The sequence below is a fragment of the Populus trichocarpa genome, chromosome 13 (assembly GCF_000002775.5).
Source record: "Populus trichocarpa isolate Nisqually-1 chromosome 13, P.trichocarpa_v4.1, whole genome shotgun sequence".
Lineage (NCBI taxonomy): Eukaryota > Viridiplantae > Streptophyta > Magnoliopsida > Malpighiales > Salicaceae > Populus > Populus trichocarpa.
In genome coordinates, this window is record NC_037297.2 from 3665157 (window position 1) to 3683693 (window position 18537).

Below are 18537 nucleotides of genomic sequence, written 5' to 3' on the forward strand. Positions count from 1 at the left end.
ATCGTTTAAAGTATTATCTTTTTTAAGAGTTTTCTTAAGATTTTTTTTTAAATTTTGATACCGTCAAATGTGATTGTATTTTCATTTTTTTTTGGGGATAAAATGAGCATATTCCGTATAATGGAACCAGTCACTGCCTTTTTATTTATTTATTGGTTTATTCAAGATAATTAACTACAAAGATAAATTTAATTTTTTTTACTACTATTAATTATAAATCACAGGACAGCAATGAATAATTCTTGCCACCATATAAATGGTAATGGTAAAAACAACCACGAGAGGAAATGTGAGAAATTGTGAATCGGCTACCAACACTGTGTGTGATTACTCTTGAGTCCTCAAAGCTAAAAATAAAAAATAAAAAAAAATACACGATATTGCCCTAAAATCTTCAAAATTATTTTGTATCACTATATTTCCTGTCACCGAAAACAATTAACCTACCTTAGAGTCATAAAAAAAAATGTTGCCTAATTTATGTGAGCATTGTATAATTTTTAATCATAATATTGCTAAATTGAAACCATATAAATAATTGGAGCACTGATTTGTGTATATATATATATATATATATTAATGTGAGTGTCCGGGCTAGTTTTCGCGCTCGTTAATTAATTATACGGGCCCTAAAATTAACGATCATGTAAGTTTTCAGTGACTCTGAGGTTTGTGAGACTCGAACTGGTAATTTATAAGGAGCAATCTCAGAGCTTAACCAGTTAAGCAACACCCCTCAGAGTTTGATCTGAATATTTTTTTTAAAAATAATCTTGAGGGGTGTTTAAGAGTGTAATAACTGTTATTTTTTAAAGTATTTTTTATTTAAATATATATTAAAATAAAAAAATAAAAAAATTATTTCTAAACAATGTCGGCAATGTTTATTTTTGGAGGTAATATGCTTTAAAAAATTAATTTTTTATTTTAAATGAATTTTTTAAATATTTTTTAATGATTTTAGTGTTTATATTTAAAATAAATTTTAAAAAATAAAAAATATATTTTTAAATAAAAAATACTAATAAAAAATAACAACTATAAAAACACTACCTTACATCTGTAAAATAGAAAAAAGTAACCTTGCATCACTAATAAAAAAAGGTAGTTGGGGAAGCTTTGAATCCTTTAAGGGAATAAAGACAAAAGCCAGCTATAAACTAGAAGAAGTTACATAGATACGTGTCAGAACTAACTGAATCCCTTTCACATTACTCTAATCTATTAGCATCATCACCGTACTGCTCAACGGCTCTGATCTCTCCTCACCACTCCACGCGCATTATTTGAACCTCTCACTCCAGAAACCTCGAAAAGAAGCGAAAAATCGAAGCAGCAAAAGAAACTCGAAAAAAATAAAAATAAAACCCAAAGTTCAATTATATTATACTCCTTAATTTTAATTAATTAGCTTAGGGTTTTTTATTTTGTATATCGAGTTCTTCATCGTCTGGATTTTTATCAGCCGTTTGATGCGATCTGATCTGATCTCGAGATTTTGCTGTTTCATTTTGATGATTGGAATTTGATTTGTTGTTGCGCGAGAGGGAGATCGAGATGATTTCGTTGCAGAACGGAGCTCGGCCGGTTGTGTTTGGTTCGGCTCGCGATGACGCCGTCGGTGGCTTCCAGGTGAAGATCGAGCCACCCGCTTCGGTTTCGGCGGCTTCTTCGGCTGCTTTGAGCTTGTTGCCTTTTAAATGCCGTGATTCTCATCATGAAGGTTAGTTATTTTTTAATTAATTGATTAACGAGTATCTTAGTTGTCTTTAATCAATTTTTTACCTTTTGTTTTGTTTTTTTATTCAGTTAAAATTTGAATTTTTAGATCGATTTTCGAATTTCGGAGAATTTGAGTATAATTTTGAAAGTTTTGTAACATTTTTGAAAGCAGTTGTGGATGAAGACGCACACTTGGGGCTGGCGCATCAGCTGTACAAATCTGGGAATTACAAACAAGCATTAGAGCATAGCAGTGTTGTTTATGAGAGAAGTCCGCAGCGGACTGATAATCTTCTTCTTTTGGGTGCTATTTATTATCAGGTTGTTTCTTTTTTCATTTCTTTGTCAGGGTTGATATTTTTGTTTTGTTTTGGCTAGAACCATAATTTTATTTTGTCCTTTTCTTGCTTACAGTTGCAAGATTATGATATGTGCATTGCAAAAAATGAGGAAGCTCTTCGACTTGAGCCACGTTTTGCGGAGTGTTATGGAAACATGGCAAATGCTTGGAAGGTAATTAATATCACTTGGTTGTGTGTATGGATGATTTGGTCATTCATGGGATAGGGATCAGTTACTGATGAAGGTGATGTTTTGTTTAATAATAATACAGGAGAAGGGTGATATTGATCTTGCAATTCGATACTATTTGGTTTCCATTGAGGTTAGTGTGCAGTTATTAAACTTATTCTCCCCTAACTATCTATTCTTCATAGACATCAAATAAGTTATTTAGAAGATTTATCATTGCAAACAGAGTTTGTTATCTGATTTAGACTCTGTGAATGCTTACTTCGCAATGGCATCTAATAGTATTAAGTTCATATGAATGGTTCTTGCTTAATATTGAGTATTAGGGAAGAATTAGTATGGGATCTTAACCTTTGTTCCCTCCCCATTTTTTTATTTGAGGCAGTGAGGATCCTGTTAATTGGGTTTGACCCCATCCCTACAAGATTGTAGCATGCTGTGTTGGTCTGGGTTGAGATAGGAATCTTGACCTGATCCAACCTGCCTATGAACCTGGTTGTGAATTGTGATCCTATTTTGTTTCTTAAATCCATCTTTATAAAATCTGATGATTTTTGCTAGTTAGTCACTTGACATCTTCTGTGGTTTCTAATAACTAGAAATCCTTAAAGAAGTTATATTGTGACAATGATTGCAACTGAAATTAGAGGACTAGGAGGAATTAGAAGATCAATGGATGGAATAGGGACATAATTGAGAACCAATTTCTTAGGCAGCAGAAGGCTTGAGAACTATAGTTACTGGTCATAGCTGAATCAAATGACCAAGTCTTGCGAACAAAAACATCAATACGGACATGCATGCATCATACATGTGTTTATATACATGGAGCAAGTGTGTATATATATGTGTGTGTGTGTGTACACACTAAACCAGCATGGTTTCCTTAGTGTGCTTCACTGTTATTTTTTCATTTTCAAACTTTTTTTTTCTTTTAATTGAATCCTTCTATAGCTTAATTAGATGAAATTAGAATTGAAATTATGGTACCAAATTAAAAGATAGAGAAAAGGCATAGCCAATCTCAAATTAGTGACAATTTTCATTTTGGCCCCAAAGTTCATTTTGTTTATTTTTTAGTCCCTGGGTTAGAGAGAGGAGAGAGAAACTTACTGGGAAATGGCAGGAGAGTGGTCGATTTTGACGAATGAAATGGCCAAGCTTGGTGTTGAAGGATTCCATTTGATGAGATGAGTTTGATGGTGGTGGTTTTTGGCTTTCATGTTGCCTGAAAAAGTAGCTTGTGGTCGGGAGAGAATTTTTTCAGTTTGATTGTGTTTTTGAATTGATTTAGGGTGTTTTGAGTTAAGAGATTGATTTATTGAGGTTTCTAGGGTGTTTTTGGGTGAAAAATGGATTTTTATGGCGAACCCCACTCTCCTGATTTTTCAGCCACCACGGTGGTGGCTGGATTCAAGTTGCGAATTTGGCAGGATTGCTCAGGTTGGCTTGAGTCAATCAAAGATGTCAACATCTTGATAAATCAAAATTTTGTTCTAAAAAATAACTGTGTTCTGAAGCTATTACAGTGTTGATATTCATAGACTTTAGAAAAGTTCTAATCTAAGCAAAAACCAACTAGTACTAGGAAAAAGTAAAGAGAACTCCATAACCATTAAGGAAAAGACCACTAATTGCTATCTATTGCTAAAATCTTAGGAACATAATTAAACTTACATTCCAGCAAACCCCCTATTCTGTGAAATTGCAGAAATACCCTATAAAGGGACTATTCTTCATTAGATTGGCACATGATCTTGAATGTCTAATTGGATCATATCCTTCCTTCTTTTCTTCTATAACTGTACCACCTATGTATGCTGGCTTCTTTCTTATGATAATAATTAATGTTTTTGCATACTTGGTTGCAGCTTCGACCCAACTTTGCTGATGCTTGGTCAAATTTGGCTAGTGCATACATGCGAAAGGGAAGACTTAATGAGGCATCGCAGTGTTGTCGTCAGGCCTTGACATTGAATCCTCATCTGGTATATTTTTTTTTTCTAATGTGGTAGTATGATGATCTGGTTCACTTTCAATTAGATGGGCCAGAGGAAAAGAAAATTTATGGCTTGCGCATTCTTTATTGCTCTATGCTAGCAACCATGCGCAGATGGTATTAGGATTTTTGTGAGAGTTCATTACTTGCTTATTTTCATCAATTGTCTTGTAGGTTGATGCTCATAGCAATCTTGGGAACTTAATGAAGGCACAAGGATTGGTGCAAGAAGTAAGTGTCAATGAATGAAAACTGCACTGCTATTTAGTTTCTTAGTCCTTATTGCTCTTAGTGATTAGCCCAGACATAATATTTTTTGGGCTATTGTATTTGGGTTACTTAAGATTGTTGATACCCTCTTTGGTTGCCATGCCCATAGCTAGGATTAGGATACCAGTGGATCAGTTTGCATCCTGATCGGTTCATTGGCAACTTGGTAATCCAGTTTGAGTGAATGAGCAAAAGCTCTATTGGATTCACCTGGCTCAACTTCTCCTCTTCACTTGTAGGAGGAAATCATTGTTTCCATGTATATGTGTGTATTGTGCATCTCTCTCCTTTCCAGAAAAGTTACTGATCATTATAATTCCTGTGTGGAACTGTGTCTTAATTCACAGTTCGATACAGATATCAAGTTGTTACCAACAGGACAGGGCTCAGATGATGGTTGATCTAGTTGTAACTTCCATGTGAAGACACGAAATTGTCAGAATCTAACATTTTGTGCAGGCATACAGTTGCTACCTTGAGGCTCTACGGATACAACCAACTTTTGCTATTGCGTGGTCAAATCTTGCTGGTCTCTTTATGGAGTCTGGTGATCTTAACAGAGCTCTTCAATATTATAAGGTACAGCTGATAGCTTCAATTTTTTTGCCTTTTTTTCCAGGTCGAGTTTCAATTGTGGTCCTCTTTGCTTTGACAATCTGCGTCAACTGCTGCCACTGTCTCAACTTTTCTTTATTGTGGGAATATTGAATCAAATACTGTGTATAGTCATCATGTCTAAACATTGCCAAAAGTTTTTCTTTTGATTGCTTTAGCAATTAGTTACCATCAATTCTTTCTGTTTGGAGTTTGATTTTGACTGCCTGCTGTGAGCTGTGAATGCCTCCCAGTACCAATCTGCATTTATTTCGTCACCATATATTATATTGAAGTTGCTGAATAGTCTCTGTTTGTAAATTTTCTTGGTCCTGTTTCTTCCTTCAGTGTTTGAATGCTTGCTGATTGCATTTTGTACTACAAAAATTGCAGGAAGCTGTAAAACTTAAACCTAAATTTCCTGATGCCTACCTAAATCTTGGAAATGTTTATAAGGTAAGCTGTCATGTCTTGTGCCCTTAAAGTTGAGAAATTGCCTCTGCCTGGTCTGACATTGGCATATGGAGGAAACTAAGGTGTTTTATTTGCCCTTTCCAGGCCTTAGGAATGCCACAAGAGGCTATAGTGTGCTATCAGCAAGCAGTTCAGGCACGACCGAAATATGCAATGGCTTTTGGTGAGTTTGTTTTGCCTTGCAGCCATAGTAGTTCTGGACTTTTGAAATTATTCTCAACACTAAATGCTCCTAGTGAATCTTTGTATGGCTTAACTTGTATTACTGGCATGTCGTTTTTGGAGTGTACATCTGTATTGTCTTTCGGAAAGCTATCTTTTACTGAGTTTCCTTTCTTGTTATTATTAAATAATCATTACTACTATTCTTCTATGAAAATGTAAATAATGGTTGCTAGAAGAACCTGTTTATAGCAAATATTGTGCTTAGATCCAGACCTTCCCCTTCCCAACCCTAGCAAGTCTGTTTGTTGCTTCTTTCATCCTCATTCCTGGTTTTTCTGTTGGTTTTTTTATTATTTATTTGATGACTAAATCGAAAATTTTCCGTCTGTCAGAAGAAACTATTATTGATCTATTGGCTGTTTGCTTAATTTCCCCCTACATTGGCAAATTTAGTGTTGGGAGTGACGAGATACTTCTCATCCACTTTCATGTTTTTCTGTTTTAATGGTTGCAGAACTTTTTTCCCCTCAAAATTATGTGACTGATTAGTTTGTTTTTAATACACTGCAGGAAATTTGGCTAGTACATATTATGAGCGTGGCCAACTGGATTTGGCAATTCTTCATTATAAGCAAGCCATTGCTTGTGATCAGAGATTTTTAGAGGCTTACAATAACTTGGTTGGTCTCACTTTATGTTAACAGCCTTGCATTTTCTGTGTATTTTCAATTTTAAATCATCATGTTCATTTTATTTGATATTTACTAATCAGAATTTCGGATTTATTTTCCAACTGGAAGGGAAATGCATTGAAAGATGTTGGTCGAGTGGATGAAGCAATCCAATGCTATAATGTAGGTTGACATTTTGGTTTTTTTTACCACTGCAGTTTGCTTGTTTTGTAATTTCTAACTTTTATTTCTTGTTGGCTTTAGCAATGCCTTTCACTACAACCAAACCACCCGCAAGCACTTACCAATCTTGGGAATATATATATGGAATGGTATATGAAATTGAATCTTTGATATTTTAATAAATGATTTTATGATGTCAAATAGATATAGGATATGAAGTAGCTGGGGTTTATATGAGAGTTCTTTGTTCATGCAGGAACATGTCTGCTGCTGCTGCTTCATGTTATAAGGCCACTCTGGCTGTCACAACAGGGCTGTCTGCTCCTTTCAGTAATCTTGCTGTAATCTATAAACAACAGGTAATGGTAGCTGGACTGCTTTCAGTGAGCATTTCTATGATCAATGTTCCATTTGCAATTGAACAGAAAGGACATCTGCACTATAGTTGTGCTTCTCTCTTAGTACTCTGTCTTGATGATAGTGGATTTTCATTGTTCCTTGGATGTTCCTACTACATTCCTTTTTTTACTTGGCAGGGAAATTACTCAGATGCTATATCATGCTATAATGAGGTTCTTCGAATTGAACCTTTGGCAGCTGATGGACTTGTAAATAGGGGCAACACTTACAAGGAGATTGGTAGAGTAAGTGAGGCAATTCAAGACTACATTAATGCTATCACTATCCGGCCAAACATGGCAGAAGCCCATGCAAATTTGGCTTCAGCTTATAAAGACAGGTGCTTTCTAGTTTCTAGTTTGAGAACCAATTTAATTGGAATAGCTCTTATTAGTGATGCTTGATGGGTGGAGAGAAAAGGTTTCATTTGGTTGAGTGAGGCTTGGTTGCTTACCCTACCTTTGATTTCTGCAATGGGAATGTCATCCTGTTTGATCTGCTAGCTATTCATACGATCTCAAAAAGTGGTGTATTTAGCTTCTGATTCAGGAAGCTGCTAAGTTATGATATATTTGGTTTGCTGCAATTATGGGTGCTGTTGAGATGCCCCCCCAAATGTTTCTTCAATTCCACTTGAGGGGAGAAAACTTATTTGTCTATAAATCAACTATTGGATTGGAATGCATCACATGTTATAGTATTGAAAATACTCATGTTGGCAATGACAACTAGCTGTCTGCTGATGAATTTGTTTTCATTGCATGCAGTGGACATGTGGAGGCTGCTATAAAGAGCTATAGGAAGGCACTGCTTCTGCGAACAGACTTTCCAGAAGCAACATGCAACCTGCTACATACTTTGCAGGTATTGTTTAAGTGATGCTCACACAGCGCTGTTCTTGTAGTGGGTTTAACCTGGATTTGCATATATTTGTTGTGTTAGGTTTATAGTGTAAAAGCTGACTTGTCAAACTGAGCTGCTCCTTTCCTTTTATCATTTCACTTGTCCTGATAAATGTTGCTTGTTTTCCATATGCATAAATGATGTGATTTATCTATTATGAAGTACATTCTCTCTCAATTTCTGGTGTCAATTCTGATGAGTTGACCATCAAATATGCTGCATCTTCTCTCGTGTATATGTACATTTTGTTCTCAATTTTTTCCATTTCAGCTTATTTCTGCTAATCAGTTGGATTTTGAAGCATTCTGTTTGCTGTGTGAAACTTTCATTGTGTGTACTGATGCTTTCTTATTGCTCATTTTTCATTTTCTAGTGTGTCTGCTGCTGGGAGGATCGTGATAAAATGTTCAATGAAGTTGAAGGGATTATTAGGAGACAGATTTCGGTAAGAAATTATGATGTCTGTTATTTGTAAGCTTCATTTTGTTTATCACCTGGGTATTGTCACAGGAGTTACAAACTTTTCTAATTGCCTTGTTAATTTCAGATGGCAGTTCTTCCTAGTGTGCAGCCTTTTCATGCTATTGCATATCCTATCGATCCAGTGCTTGCACTTGAAATCAGGTGTTATTATTGTCTTGGACTGAGCTGTACTTGATATCTATGATCTAAGCTTTTGTTCATAATTTTATCCCTCCATATCACAGTCGTAAATACGCGGCTCATTGCTCCATAATTGCATCTCGTTTTGCCCTTCCTCCCTTCAAGCATCCTGCCCCTCTTGCTGTTAAGCATGAGCGTGGAAGCGGGAGACTTAGGATTGGATATGTGAGCAGTGACTTTGGGAACCATCCCTTGTCACACCTTATGGGATCTGTATTTGGCATGCACAACAGAGAAAATGTTGAGGTATGTAAATTTTGATTTGCCACTCTCTGGCCTTCCCTCTTTTTCCCCCCTGTTTTTTCCCACTACATATGCATGTTAAGGCTAACGAGATGTGCAGGTGTTCTGCTATGCCTTGAGTCCAAATGATGGTACCGAGTGGAGGCAGCGGACCCAGTTTGAAGCTGAGCATTTTATAGATGTATCTGCCATGACATCTGATATGATTGCTAAACTAATTAATGAGGACAAGATACAAATCCTTATCAACCTTAATGGGTATACCAAGGTATGCTCAGTTCAAATTTTTCCTAAAACAATTCACCACCTGATGGGTCAATGGAGAAAGACAACAATCAGAATTAATCTTTGATTATTTAGGATTTTTTTGTGTTGGATATTTATTCTAGATTTTTAGTATTTTTTTTCAGAATATTAGCATTAATAAATTAGTGTTAAAATAGGACTTTAGTTTTCTTAATGAATAGAACCATCAAATGGATTTTCCTAATTTTTTTGGTTTGCTGCCTATATTTATATGCACCTTACCTAGGCATTCTGTTAGTGTTATGACTTTACATCTAATAAATTGAGTTTTTTCTTAAAGAATTGGCTATCTTGATTTGTGTTCTGTCGGTGGTTCTACATCTCCATCTTTCTGAGGTTTTGTAGAATGGTAATCATCATTAGATTTAAAGTCTGTTATTTTTATAGGCTGTATGGCATAATATCATATGCTTTTATTCATTATAGATGTATTCACATTAAGTGGATACATCTATGAACATGCTTGGTTTTGGTAAATGACTTTGTACCTATAGTCTGCATGTACGGTTACTAATGGCTTTACCCATTCTAAATTTGCAAATCATTAACTGAATTCCATCTTTTAACTTGCTCTGTGTATATTTATCCAGGGGGCAAGAAATGAAATATTTGCAATGCAGCCTGCACCCATACAGGTTTCATACATGGGATTCCCTGGGACCACAGGAGCAACATACATTGATTATTTGGTCACTGATGAGGTTGGAAGGGAACGGCTTTTGCTGTTTGCTGGGTTCTTTTTTTGTCTTTGTTGTCTGGATTCTGATGCACCTTCTCTTTCCTTTCAGTTTGTTTCACCCACCCGTTTCTCACATATTTATTCTGAAAAGCTGGTTCACCTGCCGCATTGCTACTTTGTGAATGATTATAAACAGGTTAGTCCCAGACTATTTATTATGCTTGCTTTGTTATCGAAAATGTATATTTAAAACCACTACTATTGCTTTCAGAAAAATTTGGATGTGTTGGATCCAACGTGCCAGCACAAGCGATCTGATTATGGCCTCCCTGAAGATAAATTTATATTTGCATGCTTCAATCAGCTGTACAAAATGGATCCTGAAATCTTTAATACTTGGTAATCCAACATTAAAGGACATCCCTTCCATTAGATTCATTTTTATTAATGTGAAAGATTGTAGCATATGGCTTCTTAAAATTCATGTTTATATTTAATGAATGTTGTAGGTGCAACATTCTTAAACGTGTACCCAACAGTGCACTTTGGCTCCTTAGGTTCCCTGCTGCAGGGGAAATGAGACTCCGTGCATGTAAGTGAAAATCTTTATTACCTCTCATAAGGAACACAAGCTCACATAGGTTCTAGCTTGTGGCATTATGTTAACAATTGCTGGACTTTGTTCAGATGCTGTTGCCCAAGGGGTGCAGCCAGACCAAATTATTTTCACAGATGTTGCCATGAAACAAGAGCACATCAGACGAAGTGCTTTGGCAGATTTATTTCTTGACACGTAATTGTTCTTCATCTCACTTTCATTCATTCACTACTGAATGTTGTCAATTTGTTGCCTGGGGGCTTCTTGGATATTGATAGTTGGGTTTTTATTTTAGGCCATTATGCAATGCCCATACCACAGGGACAGATATTCTGTGGGCAGGTTTGCCAATGGTGACCATGCCCCTTGAGAAAATGGCTACTAGAGTTGCTGGATCACTCTGTCTTGCCACTGGACTTGGGGACGAGATGATTGTAAGCAGGTAGTGTATGCAGTTTCTTGAATTGGCTTTGCATGTTCTTATACCATATACATGTTGCTTGTGAGTTTTATCTTCTTGCTTTTTTGCCCTTGTCTGCAGTATGAAAGAATATGAAGAGAGGGCCGTGTCTCTTGCATTAAACCGGCCAAAGCTTCAGTCTCTAACAAATAGACTGAAGGCAGCCCGTATGACTTGCCCTCTGTTTGACACAAGACGCTGGGTAATCTTAAGCTGAAGCTTTCTTTTTTGCAATTACAATGTGTTTTGCATGTACGAGGGACAAAGGTTCAATCTCTTGTTTTTGCAAATGCAGGTTAGAAACCTGGATAGGGCATATTTCAAAATGTGGAGTATTCATTGCTCAGGCCAGCAACCCCACCACTTTAAGGTTGCTGAAAATGATTTTGATTTCCCATAAGATTCGTCAGACGGGATTGTAGATAAGAGCAAAGAAAAAGGAGGTACAGAATATTTAGGAAAAAAATTGGTCAATTATTCAGATGAAATTGTGATGTGTTTCCCGTATCCGTGGATGAATTCAGTTCCTCTCTCTCGCTCGCTCTCTTTTCAACAACTTTGGGCTAGAAATGAAATGATAAAATTGGTGCTTGTGATCCCATTCTGCTTATTTAGCTAATTATTATATAACTTTGAGCATGCATTTTGACGAGAGAGGGGGTGGGGGGGTAACTGTTACTTCAGCCAAGTTTGTGTAAACCGTTTGATGTGCTTTGATAGGATACAATGTCCGTATTCAATCCGGCCGTTTATGTAGGAGGAAAAGGCTTAATGACGGTTATTAATTAACTAAAACACTAAAAGATCAGGGGTGTCTCTTGCCGCTGTGAATAGTGGAGTTGCTTATGTTTCTGAATTTTTTGTTTTTTTTTAATACTTTTGTGATTTAAATTTATGAGATGAAGTTTTAAATTAGTGTAGAAAGAAAGAAAATTTAAAGTGAGCATTATATGCGGTCAATTTTGAAGCTTTTATTTAGGTTTAAAAGTTAATTTTGTGTATTTTATTAGTTTTTGGGTTTAAGAGAGAAACTGGCCGGAAATGCTGAACTTATTGGTCGCTGACCTCGTGACCTTCAAGTAATAAAAGTGGACAACTTTTGTGTTGATGAGGTTTTTTCTTAAAAAAAAAGTTTAATGGAAATAGTTTTTTTTCCTCTAAACATGATATTCTTTTTTAGGAGTTTAATGAAAATAGATTCTCTCTCTCTCTAAACATGAACGGAAAAGTAGATAAGAGTTTATTTTAGTTTGGTTGATTTTTATTTCGGAGAGTGATTTTAGGGTGTGGCGGGGTTAAGTGTTATTTTAAGGTTTAGATGATGTTTTGAAAGTGTTTTCAGACAAAAATAAACCGGGTCTAAAAACATAATTATTTGTTTTCCCTTTAATATTTAATTATTGTTAACATTTTCTTATTTATAAATAATAAATAACATTTTTTTTAATATTTAATAATAACATTTTTTTATTTATTAGTTTATCTTATAAATAATAAACTATTTCTTTTTGTTTTTCAATTAAAAAACATGATACATGAAAACATATCCATAACATATACATATTTTTTTCACATTAAAAATTGACTTGAAATTTTATTGGCAACATAAACATGCATACATTTTTAAATAAAAAAAATCATAATAATTTGAAATGCATCCACAACATTAATATAATATTTTATTATTTAAAAATTAACTTAGAATTCTGTCGCATTTATTATTTAAAAATTAACTTAGAATTCTATTTGCGACGTAGCGAGGGTGATAGAAATAAAAAATCTTGAAATAACAAGCTAAACTTGTTTATATATGTATTTTTTAATTTTCTTTGAAAAATGAAATTAACATATGATGTTTATTATAACTAGTTTATACATGTTTGTATATGATTATTCAAATATTTTGTTGTATTTTTATAATATAACATTTATTGAATTATTTGAAATGAATAAATCGGATTTAGTAACAAAACAAAAAAGTTGGGGTGACTACTATTTGCTACACTATTCATGTGAATAGTGCAATTTCTTTTCTTTTTTGTTTTTTTTCTTGGTTGATGTATTTTTTTTAATCTTTGCACTGTTTATATGTACAATTCATCTTTCTTTTAGGTTTATTTTCTTTTTCTCAGGTTCATGCAAATGTTTTTTATTGTTTTTTCCTCGGCTGTGGGGTGATTTATTGTTCATTGAATTGTGCAATTTTGTTTTGTTTTTTTTTCTCAGTTAGTGCAATTATTTTGATTTTTTTTTTCCTCCGTTGGTGCATTTTTTTAAGTTCTTTTTTTCCCATGTTCATGTGAATAGAGGTTTCTTTTTGGTTTTAATTTTTTTTTTCTTGGTTTTCAACTGCATTGTGCACATGAACGCTTCTCTTTTTTTTATTATTATTATTTATTGAACTTGATTTTTTTATAATTTTATATATTGTGTTCTCATATTCTCACATATGTGAAGTGTCCAAGAACATCTTGAGATTAAATTAATGATTGATTTTGCAAGATAGAATTTTAGGTTATAATTAAAAATAAAATTAAATGAAGGACAAATAAAAAACAATATAGCTAAAAGTTCAAAAGGTGCGGAAAACTTCAGTTTTGTCTCTAAAGTTTTAGTTGTTGTTATTTAGCCTTTGAAGATTTAATATTTTACATTTCAATTCCAAACTTCATTTATCTCATATTTCAGTCCTTGATTGCGGAGACATGACATCTCATATTTCAGTTTAATAATTCTACGCATTTGATGTAATTATAGCAGTTTGTATTTTAGTTTACTGATTTTGTTTCTTAAAATAGTTACATTGATCTTTAATAACTAGTTTTAAAGTATTTTTTTTATTGTTTGAGATGTTTTTTAAAAATATTTTATGTTATTTAAGATTTTATATGGTATATAAATAAAAAAACAATGATAAAACAAGATTAAATTATTTTTAGAAAGCAATAAATAATCTTAAATAATTTTATAATATCAAGTCTTTTTTCTTAGTCAAGATGATGCCTGATTTACAAAATTTAGTATAAGAATTAGAGTTGTGGCCCTAGTTCCTAACATTAAAAAATAATTCTTGGCAACATTAGTGTTTTTAAAGAAATAAAAAAAATATGATACTCGATTATTGATTTGATTGGGTTCAATAAACTCGATTAACTAAATAATAAGATAAAAAAGGCAATTATAGTAAATAAACTGAGCAAAATAGTTTTTTTTTGACAATCATTAAATGCAAAAAATAAATGATTACAAATATTATATAAAAAATATCCTATTAGTATTCTTAAAAGATCTTCGTGATCTTGTTTGATAACAAAGAAAAAATAATAATAATGTGATAACCTCTTAGAAAGCAAAATGAAAAAAAAAACAAAACTTAATTCTCAACAAATTACATGTTGAAGAATAAAAAAAAATAATTTTAAAAAGGAATAAAAAAACACGACCTGACTACACTCGAGTCAGCCCACCAAATTCATGACCTAGTTGTGAGACTGAGATAATATTCTAAAAAGCCAAATTGAATAAAACCACGAAGTTCAATTCTCAAACTAACCTAATGTTGAAGAGCGAAATGAAAAAAAAATCAATTGAAAAAAAGTGACGAAAAAAAAAACCTAAGTTATATTAGGTTAACACGTCAAACATGCAACCTGAAATAACTTCATAGAAAAAAAAAGTGAAAACAATCACAAAGCTCAATCTTCAACCAATCTAATGTTGAAATAGAAAATTATAAAAATAATAATTTTAAAAAAGACCTAAAAGAAGACTAAAGTAAACTCGGTCTAATCTTCCAAAACCATGACCGGGTTCATGAGTGTCAATATATTCTTCTTTTCTTATTTAGTTTCTTTCATAGTTGTATATACATTGATTATCTCTTTAAGATTTTCATTATTGTTCTATATATTCTTACTATAATCTTTTCTATAATAGACCTAGGATTAAGGGATCTGATTATGTTTATTAGACCCTAGAATTAAGGGATTTGATCGTTCTTGATGTGTGTGTGTGTATATGTGTATTGTAACTCTCTTAGTGAATGACACTTAAAACATTTCAGAAATTCTCTTGTATTTTCTTGTGAATGAGGACATGATTATGTTATAGTTGGCAAACCCAATAAAATCGTAGAGCTAAATTTTCAAATAACCAAATGCTGAGGGATTAAATTAAAAAAAATCAATAAAAAAGGATTCAAAACAAAACAAATAGTAATAAAAAGAATGAGGATCAATTTTTTTTTATATAAATAAAACAAAATGCTAAGGGATGAAATTGAAAAAAAAAACATTCAATTAAGAAAAAGGATCCAAAACAAAATTAAAAGATATCAAAAGAATGAAGATGAAGTTTGATATAAAAACTAAATGAAACCAAATTTCAAGGGATGAAATTGAATACAAAATTAATTGAAAAAAGGATAAAATAATAATAATAATAATAATAATAATAATAATGATCAAAATTAAAAAAACATGGCAGAACACCTTTTATTTTTTGGTAGAACAACACGAATCCCAAGACTCGAGTCATGAGACTGGAATTACTTTATAAAAAGTAAATCCGAAAAAACCACAAAGCATATTTTCTAATCAACCATAAGGGATGAAATTGAATAAAAAACTCAATTAAAAAAAGGATCCAAAAATTAAAATGAAAATAAATAAAAAGAATGAGAAACAAATTTGATATAAAAACTAAATGAAAGTAAATGCTGAGGGATGAAATTGAAAAACAACATGAATTAAAAAATGGTTCAAAAGCAGAAAATAACAATTAAAAAAATAAAGATCGAATTTAAAACAAAAACAAAATGGCAAGACACCTTTTATTTTTGGCAGAGTAGCCCAAATCCAGAGGAGAGGAAAGAGAAAAGAGGTAGGAGGAGGGAAAAAAAGATGTAAAACGAGCTGCCATACACTTCTAAACGGTACACGTGTCGCGTCACCTCATCATGAAGAGCTTGCCGAGACGCATCTAACTTAGCCATGGATGGCGATGTTTGGCCACCAAAATCAACTGCATGCATCGTAGAGTGCAGCTACCAACTTTCACATGTTAGCGCGTGTACCACATGTGCCATCCAACTTATCTTGCCTTTACTCTGGTCCCCATTTTGTTTCAATTTTAGGAAATCAGAGTCCAAGTTTTTGGATCTCAAAATAAAAAATTTCAACCTTTATTTAACCTGAAAATATGAAAAAAAATAATATAATAAAGACCTTTAAAACCCATTTCTAATCACAAAATATATTTTAATTGGATTAAAAACTCAAAATTAAATTAAATAAAAAATTGTTGTTCCCTGGCCTACTGTTTTGGACATTATTAGAGATAAAAACCACTTATATTGAGTTCTCTTCTTAAAGTTGTATCAACATATATCAAGATCATAGTTACTAGTGGTTGAAATTTGGCCACCCGAGAGTTTTCTCTCACCACTTTCTTTTCCAGTGATTTTTTTTTTAATAATAGTCAATAGATTACCTTTTTCATGTTCATCAATTTCAAGCACGAGTGTGTGTGACAAAATTCATTATGATTTATAGGGACCTGCCCCTATTTTATTAATTAAAAAATTTAGATATCATGCTTGATAGATGATTTTTCTAAATATCCGTGGATTATTCCCTTACCTGTAAATCAAATTTTGTAATTGAATATTTTGCATTTGAACAGTAAATTAGCAGGAATTCAACGAAAAGATAAAAACTTTCCTCTTTAACATAGGAGAATTTGTCAACTCAAAGCTTGCATCTCATTTCCATGCATCAAGTATTATTCATCAAGTTTCTTGTCTATGTACTCATAAACAAATATGTATGGTTGAAAGGCGTCATAGGACCATACGAGAACCAGGAATGACCATGATGTTTCACGCTAATGTCCCTCTATTTTTCTGTGTAAAGGATACAAATGCTGTCATCCTGTAAGCAAAAAAATTATGGCCTCACGACATGTTTTTGATGAATCCGTTTTTCCATACAAGACATCTCCCACATCAACTGCTACTCAACCTTCATCACACACATTGCTTATTTTTGACACTTGGATTCCCTGCAGTGATTTCAATTCTGTTGCAGGCAACACTGTGACAGCGCCAGTGCCTCCATGTCTCAGTCCCCTGCCTACGTTCACCATTCCTACACTAGCTCTACAAGCTTCTGATGCAACACTGTCACAGGAGTCGCGCCACAATCTACAACCTGTTAGTTCCACAGGTTGAGGGAGAGCAGTCAGTTGAAGAAGAAGCACACTGACAAGAAGAAGAAGCACACTCACAAGAAAACTTTGAGTTTTCTGGAAATTTGCCGCGAGGACACTTTGAATCTGTTGCAGCAACTGGAAATTTAAGGGAACACTCTGCTGCAGCAACTAGAAATTTAGGAGACCATCTTGAAGAACATTTTGAGTCTGCTGCAGCAACTGGAAACTCTTAGACAGAACCTGAATCAGCTGCAGAAGTTGGATAACATTCAAAAGGACAAGATTCTCACTCTATGGTTACTCGGTCTCAATCAGCTACACTTTCAAAAGTTGCATAAGCAGAACCTCAAGCTTCTCAAACAGAACCTGCATCAAGAGTTGGACAACCTTCTCAAGGTCAAGGTTCTCATCCTATGGCTACATGATCCCAATTTGGAATTGTAAACCAAATCCAAAAATGCCCTGACCTCCATATCCACTCACAATGTACCTCTTGAGCCACAAAATGTCCAGTCAACTCTAGCTCATCCCGGATGGAAAGCTGCAATGGAACTGTTCTACAGTTAAATCATACATGGACTCTTATTTCCCGTACCGCCATATGTACATATAATCGGTTACAAATTAATAGGTGTTCAGGACAAAACTGAAACATGATGGATCTTTAAACAGACTAAAAGCTCGTGTTGTTGCAAAAGAATATCATCATATTGATGAGATTGATTATACTGAAACCTTTTCTCCAATTGTCAAACTAGGAACCATACGAATGATCATCACTACAACACCAGTTCAAGAATAACCTATTATTCTTCAGCTGATATAAAATATGCATTCCTGCATAGTAACATCACTGAAGACATATATATGGAAGAACCACCAGGGGTGACTAATTCACAACATCCAACATATGTATGAAAACCCCATAGGACTTTCTATGGATTCAAGCAAGCTCTACATGCATGGTTTAATTATTTTAGCATATTTTATCTTAAATATGAGTTTATTCGTAGCTTAGTTTATCCATATCTGTTTGTTTTTCATTTTGAATATGATTTCCTAGTGCTTCTCTACTTGATGTTATGTTGATGATATATTACTCATGAGATTTGCAGAAGCTCAGATGTATTTTTAAATAATTTTTTTAAAAATAACTACTACTATAATACTAGATAAATATTAAATTTAGTAATATTTTTAAATTTTTATTGAGTTATCTCACAAATTTTGAAGGTCTCATATGGATTTGCTGATATTGATATTCATTATTTTTTTTTATAATATCAAACCAAGATTTTTGTTTTTTTGTTCTTAAATGCATTGACAGCGCAGCGTTTGAATGACATTTTTTTCACATTGCAGAAAATACGGGCAGTCCCGTAGCGAAGCATGGCCATCTGTCTAACCTATATATATATATATATATATATATATATATATATATGAAAGGATAAATAAAAAAGTGAA

General features: G+C 33.4%; 1 protein-coding gene across 1 annotated transcript; it reads left to right on the forward strand.

Annotated features, from left to right (window-relative positions):
* The first annotated feature begins 1211 nt into the window (after window positions 1-1211).
* Window positions 1212-11461, forward strand: LOC7487728 (probable UDP-N-acetylglucosamine--peptide N-acetylglucosaminyltransferase SEC). Its single transcript, XM_002319094.4, has 27 exons — window positions 1212-1723; window positions 1895-2043; window positions 2137-2235; window positions 2336-2386; window positions 4125-4241; window positions 4427-4483; window positions 4982-5101; window positions 5510-5572; window positions 5675-5753; window positions 6326-6435; window positions 6556-6609; window positions 6691-6758; window positions 6866-6968; window positions 7146-7348; window positions 7776-7872; window positions 8285-8356; window positions 8459-8535; window positions 8619-8820; window positions 8918-9085; window positions 9714-9824; window positions 9912-9998; window positions 10074-10201; window positions 10312-10394; window positions 10490-10595; window positions 10696-10842; window positions 10942-11062; window positions 11156-11461. Exons 1-27 carry the CDS (start codon window positions 1558-1560, stop codon window positions 11258-11260), a joined length of 2943 nt encoding a protein of 980 aa, XP_002319130.2. The 5' UTR covers window positions 1212-1557; the 3' UTR covers window positions 11261-11461.
* Window positions 11462-18537: the final 7076 nt, after the last annotated feature.

Excerpts from the sequence above, each read along its gene's own strand:
- LOC7487728 (XM_002319094.4), top strand. The coding sequence starts at position 1,558 with ATGATTTCGTTGCAGAACGGAGCTCGGCCGGTTGTGTTTGGTTCGGCT. Across the intron at positions 8,536-8,618 it reads GTGCTTGCACTTGAAATCAG|TCGTAAATACGCGGCTCATT; the intron begins GTGTTATTATTG and ends TCCATATCACAG. Across the intron at positions 10,202-10,311 it reads CCTGAAATCTTTAATACTTG|GTGCAACATTCTTAAACGTG; the intron begins GTAATCCAACAT and ends TGAATGTTGTAG.